The 7,008-nt window shown below is 37.6% G+C and overlaps 1 protein-coding gene across 2 annotated transcripts in view; it reads left to right on the plus strand.

Moving 5' to 3' along the window:
• Positions 1–6,024, plus strand: part of LOC107561813 (AP-1 complex subunit sigma-1A) — a 22,091-nt gene extending 16,067 nt beyond the window's left edge. For both annotated transcript variants that reach the window (XM_016246319.1, XM_016246312.1), the window contains 3 exons: positions 1,725–1,833; positions 4,458–4,595; positions 4,820–6,024. In XM_016246319.1, coding sequence (XP_016101805.1) covers positions 1,725–1,833; positions 4,458–4,595; positions 4,820–4,867 — 295 coding nt within the window. In that variant the 3' untranslated portion in view covers positions 4,868–6,024. The remainder of the gene's footprint in view (positions 1–1,724; positions 1,834–4,457; positions 4,596–4,819) is intronic.
• The last annotated feature ends 984 nt before the right edge of the window (positions 6,025–7,008 follow it).

Raw genomic sequence — 7,008 nt, forward strand, 5'->3', positions numbered from 1 at the left:
TATATATATATACACACACCGGCCACTTTATTAGGTACACCTGTTCAATTGCTTGGTAACACAAATTGCTAATCAGCCAATCACATGGCAGCAACTCAATGCATTTAGGCATCTAGATGTGGTGAAGACCACTTGCTGAAGTTTAAACCGAGCATCAGAAAGGGGATTTAAGTGACTTTGAACGTGGAATGGTTGTTGGTGCCAGACGGGCTGGTCTGAGTATTTCAAAAACTGCTGATCTACTGGGATTTTCACGCACAACCATCTCTTGGGTTTACAGAGAATGGTCCGAAAAAGGGAAAATATCCAGTGAGCGGCAGTTGTGTGGATGAAAATGCCTTGTTGATGTCAGAGGTCAGAGGGGAATGGACAGACTGGTTAAAGATGATAGAAAGGCAGCTGTAACTCAAATAACCACTCGTTACAACCAAGGTATGCAGAAAACCATCTCTGAACGCACAACACGTCGAACCCTGAAGCAGATGGGCTTCAGCAGGAGAAGACCACACCGGGTGCCGCTCCTATCAGCTAAGAACAGAGAACGGAGGCTACAATTAGCACAGGCTCACCAAAATTGGACAATAGAAGATTGGAAAAACGTTGCCTGGTCTGATGAGACATTCAGATGTTACACTCTAAAAAATGCTGGGTTAAATACAACCCAGTGCTGGGTAAAATAGGGACAAACCCAGCAATTGGGCTGTTTTGACCCAGCGGTTGGGTTACTACCCAGAAGGTTGGGTTAAACATTTAACCCAACTGCTGGGTCAAAACAACCCAATTGCTGGGTTTGTCCCTATTTTACCCAGCACTGGTTTGTATTTAACCCAGCATTTTTTAGAGTGTAGGGTCAGAATTTGGCGTAAAGAACATGAAAGCATGGATCCATCCTGCCTTGTCTCAACGGTTCAGGCTGGTGGTGGTGGTGTAATGGTGTGGGGGATATTTTCTTGGCACACTTTGGGCCCCTTAGTACCAATTGAGCATCGTTTAAACGCCACAGCCTACCTGAGTATTGGGGCTGACCATGTCCATCCCTTTCTGACAACAGTGTACCCATCTTCTGATGGCTACTTCCAGCAGGATAATGCACCATGTCACAAAGCTCAAATCATCTCAGACTGGTTTCTTGAACATAACAATGAGTTCACTTTACTCAAATGGCCTCCACAATCACCAGATCTCAATCCAATAGAGCAACTTTGGGATGTGGTGGAACGGGAGATTCGCATCATGGATGTGCAGCCGACAAATCTGCAGCAACTGCGTGATGCTATCATGTCAATATGGACCAAAATCTCTGAGGAATGTTTCCACCACCTTGTTGAATCGTGAGTGTGTATATATACACACTGTGTGTGTGTGTATATATATATATATATGTATGAAGAGTTAATTTGCAAAAACAGTTCATGTTTTTTCATTGTGCATTCCAATTAACTCAAACTGCAGTTGAGTTATTTTAATTAGGTTAAAAAATAATTTAAAAATACAGCTAACTAACACAATAAAACATAATAAAAAACATGATTTTTGAGAATGTAAACAACTGAGTTATCTGTTTTTGCAAATAAACTCTTCATATACATTTGAATGCTCAGTTAGTTGCCTAGGCAACATTTCAAATTTTCATGTAATATTGCCTTCATATACACTTTTTGACTGGGTTACATCTAATACGTCCATTTATCAGGGGGGGGGGTTGTTTGTGTGTGGGTGTGTAGGTATGCCAGTCTATATTTCTGCTGTGCGGTGGAGGAGCAGGACAATGAGCTGATTACCCTGGAGGTCATCCATCGCTTTGTTGAGCTGCTGGATAAGTACTTTGGCAGTGTGAGTCATTCCTCGCCACCACCCCTCTTTCATCTGGCCTCTCTTTTTCTCTCCTCCTTTCTCGCTATTTCATACCTCACATCACAGCAACCCAAAACCTATGAAATTCTCTTTACTTTCCCATCTTTTTTTGCTTTTTTGTCCGTCCTCTTCTCTGCTTTTATCCTGCTATTCATCATATGTTTGTTTTTCTCTATAAATGTCACATTATGTATTTTTTTTTTTTTTTTTTTTTTTTTTTTTTTTTATCTTTTTTTTTTTTTTTATTTTTCTGTTATGTGCTGACATATAATCAGGCCCAGACCCATGTTTACTCTCTTTACTAAAGGCTGATGCTTCAACTGAAAACTTGATTTTTTTTTTTTTTTTTTTTTTTTTTTTTTTTTTTTTTTAAACCTCTCTCTGTATTGATATTGTTTGCTGTTGTGCACATGGCTTTTCTGTTTTGATGATCTGTTTTGGTCATTTATTAAGGTTAATTCCCTTGTGCATCATAATTTTACATTTGTAATGGAGTATAGCATCCACAATGTTCCTTTCTGACCACTTTACCATGCACATCATTTTCCGGTTTAATTTTTTGGTTAAGTTGTTCTTGCCATTTATTAACATTGATGTTACGGGTTTACACAACTAATTTGCAGAATCGATGATGAAAATATTTAATAACTAATTTCATTATTGATTAGTCAAGTCAATTATTGGTTTGTAAACAGTTAACAAAAAAGTGGCAGTCCTAAATTATGTAATTTAATAAAATTTTAATACTTTCCATTAGTGCTGGGCGGTATGACCAAAAATTTATATCACGGTATTTTTCTAAATTATACCGGTTTCAGGGTACATGACGGTATTTTTTTTTCATGCATGACCGGGTGTTAACCATATTTTCTACTGATTGAGAGAGAAAATACTGCGGTATATTGACATAGAATGCCCTATTTTACTGTCATGATGAGTGAATATTGTCAAAAAATACCACACTAAATAGTGACTAAACACGACCCCTTTTAATACGTTAACCAGGAGTCACTCTCATTTATAATCGCGGCATCGTCTGATAAAATCAACATGCATCTAAAGAGCGGCTATGCGGTTGTTTTAGCTATATTACTTTTTTGTCTCATGCAGCGCACTGCCTGCATCTGAGTAACAAACTAAAAAAAACAACAAACAAAAAAGTGCGTGTGATATTAACAGACGAACTACGCTCATATTTATAATTCCAAACAATCAGTAAGTGACAGGTGCTAGGAAACGCTGTTTTGTACTCATTTATTGACGAGTCGGCTGCGGTGCGTCCAACTGAATGTGCTGCTTCTCTGCCGCTCACTGCACAGAACAGACGCCGAGAGAGGTGACACTTCTGCGGGAAAGTCAGACCTCGCTCTCGAGGGACAGCACTGGCGAAATCTTCCAACTGAACCATAGCTAAGGTTTATCCAAAAAAGTCGCTAGGTTTGTCAGTATGAATATTCTATGGAAAAAATCTGCTAAAAGGGTCTGAAAGTTGCTAAATCTAGTGCTAAAGCCTCGCTTGTGTGTGTGAGACGCGGGAGCTGATGGCAGGGGGCGGTGGATATTTGTGGCGGTCAATGTGGATATTGTGGATGAGTTCTTCTGCGTCATCACGTTCTATTAGTTCTACAGCTTCAGTTTCTGAACTTTCACGCTTAGTAACACATACAGCTGTTCCCTCACCACAGTGCAACAGTGAAAAGGGACCCGTTCCGAACGTTGTTTAAGTGACATACGTATTGCGGTATTTTAAAAATTCATATCATAACAAAAATAAACACCGGTATTCGGTATGAACCGGTATACCGTCCAGCACTACTTTCCATGTACACTACTGTTCAAAAGTTTAAGGTTATACTGGATCCGTGCAGTCGGATTTAAAGGGACAGCAGCCTATAAATACGTGCTGCTGAATATGTAACTAATGTTAATCAAACAACAAAACAGCTATAACAAAGATTAATCAAAATTTTATTCATACAGTGAACATTATGCAGTGTTATGTTACACTTAATTATTAAATTTCTGTACCTGAATACTACTGTTTATTTTATCTATGCTTGTAAATTGTTTTTTTTTGTTCTTTTTCTTTCTTTTTTTTACTGACTGTTCACTTGCCTTTAATCATGTTTGATCTTTCTCAGACTATAGTTTGTGCTGTGGTATATGAAGAAGTACTTAACGTGTATGGAAAGCAAAGTTACAATGATATAAAATTAGTGTCATATATTTTTTTTTGTGTTCACACTGATGTTAAAATGACATTTTCTGATTTGTGACATTACTTATGTAATGCTAAAAAACTGCTGGTCACTTTCAGAAGTTATAGTGATTCTTTCTTTTCCAAGAAAGAATGTGAAACAGATTGGTTATATAATTTTCATTTTTAAATATTTTAAAATAGAATTGAAATTGATTTGACACACTTTAAGCAATATTAGTATATTAGTATATAACTACTGTCTTATTCATATTTCTGTGAACTGGCATGCTAACTCAGTTGGGTTATTTCAGTTAGGTTAACACATTTATGTGGCACACTCATATTTAGAATATCACCAGATTTTGTGCATGTAAACAAGATTGTGCTCATGTCTTCATTGTAGGTTTGTGAGCTTGACATCATTTTTAACTTTGAGAAAGCATACTTTATCCTGGACGAGTTTCTTATGGGGGGAGAAATTCAGGACACATCCAAGAAGAGCGTGCTCAAGGCCATCGAACAGGCCGACCTTCTGCAAGAGGTGTGTATATGCCTGTTATTTATGCATTTTTGAATGTTGTTCGCATGGAAAAGTCCAAACATGTTACTTGAATTCTCGTCTTGTGGCTCCTTAGTCATTTATATCCTCTCAGCTTTTCTGAGCATTGCACACTGTAAGCTGCCAAGTTAAGTAATCACTGCATTGTGTAGTGTACACTGTGAGGAACCCTTAATGGAAACCCTCGTCTCCTTTTCTCCGGACAGGAGGATGAGTCACCCAGGAGCGTCCTAGAGGAGATGGGGTTGGCCTAGTACTAGTTTCCAATGCAGTCAACATGGATGGTAAATTTCGGTACTACTGCGACACGTGGGCTTACGTGAAGGGGAGTTTGTGAATGGGTCCAAAGGGTGGGAGGAGAACGGGGAAAAAAAGAGGGTAGGTGGGGGTAATTTTGGTACTACTGAGATCAGCATGTGATTGTATTTCAATTCCAACCTTTTTTTGTCTTTTACATGTTAAAATGGCTGCCTAGCTGGGATCTTCTCTTTCTTAAGAGAAACTGCAGAAAGAGAGTTAGACAGCAGATAGGCACTGAAATTTAGCAATCAGAAGTATATTTAGAAAAAGGAGTTTTAACAACAGGTCATGCAATCTCAGCTTTTATTTTTATTTCAAAGAGTGATTTATTGTTACATTGATCAAGTGACCTGCTTTGGATATCTGTAGTAGATAAAAACCTCCAATTGAATCTTCCTAAATGCCATTCCTATACATCTACTGTAGCTGCTCAGGAAACAATGACACTGATCATCCAGCCATGTTTATTTGTGTGAGATGCAAATATTTGCACTTGTACCACTTTAAATTAAGTGCTATTGCAGCATATAGACCATAAGTAAATCTTCTAATGGTTTTTTTCTAGTGGACCGATTTTGAGGATATGTTCACCAAATGGGAGGAATATTAAATAGACCTTTTTGAATGGCTACAAATACAATACAATACTGAGTGGACTATATTATGCAGTCTATTCATTCTGTTCTGTCCCTTGAGCCACAGTAGTAAAACGTCTGAATGTGTACTTTGAGAACAGGGCACAGAATCTCAACCACAAAATGGCGCTGAAGCTCTTTCCTGTTTATCTTGGTCTACATCCTGCTTTCCAAAGATGTGTTTCTGACTGTAAGCGTGGCGGTGGAGTTGTAATAAGTAAGGGAGTATTTGTAGCTTGTTTCAGATAACAAAAGAGGGCTTTGATATTAAGTGTGATGTATTTACAGAGCTTTTTAAACATGGTGTGAAATAAGGGAATATTTTGAGATGAACTGTCTTTCTTTTTTTTTTTAAGCAATTGAATAATTCAGCATGAGGGCATGTTTATACCTGTGTAAAATCTGTCAGGTAACTAAAACAGAATTATGTTTGAATGTAATTTTATAAATAATAAAACACAATTTTAGCCTTCCAAGTACAATGACTTTTTCTTCCTCATCTGTTTTCGTGTTTTTATTTTTTGTATTATAATATTATTATTATTTATATTATATTCAACTTTTTTTTTTCTTTTCCTTCCTTTCCTTTTTTTATTATTTAATTTTATACCCAATGACAGCTGTTAACATTTTCTAGAGGAAACTTGTGGAGAATTTCTTTTAACCAGGTTTGATGTTTGTTTCCTTTTTTTTTTTTACACACATCAGGAATGCTTTATTTATGTGTGTGGAGCAAAGATGAAGAGTGCTGAAGAGAGAAAATGAGAGAGAGAGAGAGAGTGCAAGAGAGAGAGAGAGAGAGAGATTGAGTATGTAAGTGGATGAGTCACCAGTAGGTCGTTTGTGACAGTGGTGCAGTGAAGCTGACTGCACCACCATTGTGCCAAGAAAAAGACAATGAAGGTGCAATGGAAAAGTAGAAAAAGAGATTACAGGTGAAGACACAACATGTTCATATAATGTCAACAGACATGCTTTTAGAGTAAAGAATTGTTGATGAAGTCTGTGATAATTCAAAAGATGGAAGTCACCACACTACAGATGTTAAAGACAGAAAAAAAACAATCTCAGTTTCGTATGAGCTAATAATTTGTCTTGGTAACATAGAAGATGCTTCATTTTCGATGTCACTCTTCTTCATCTCTCATTCTCACAGACATTATTGTCTGTTTGTGTTTCCTTCCCTTGGTTGGGGATTTATGAAAACTGAAATCTGTTGTGTTTTTCACCACCATCAGTGTGAAGGTGTCAAAAGATTTGACCCGCAGCGTGATTGCAGCCCTCCCACCTTTGTCTAAATATAAGCTCAGCTGTTGGTCAGTGTCTTGCTTTATCTCCTCTCAGTGGAGATGGACAGCAGACTGTTTCTAGGGACACTATCATGTGCCTTTCAGCTTTTCGCTCCTGTCAAATTGCATTTCTGCAGCACTTAGTGACTAATTATCTATAATCCTGTGGTT

Source organism: Sinocyclocheilus grahami, unplaced genomic scaffold (assembly GCF_001515645.1).
Source record: "Sinocyclocheilus grahami isolate Dianchi unplaced genomic scaffold, SAMN03320097.WGS_v1.1 scaffold24.1, whole genome shotgun sequence".
Lineage (NCBI taxonomy): Eukaryota > Metazoa > Chordata > Actinopteri > Cypriniformes > Cyprinidae > Sinocyclocheilus > Sinocyclocheilus grahami.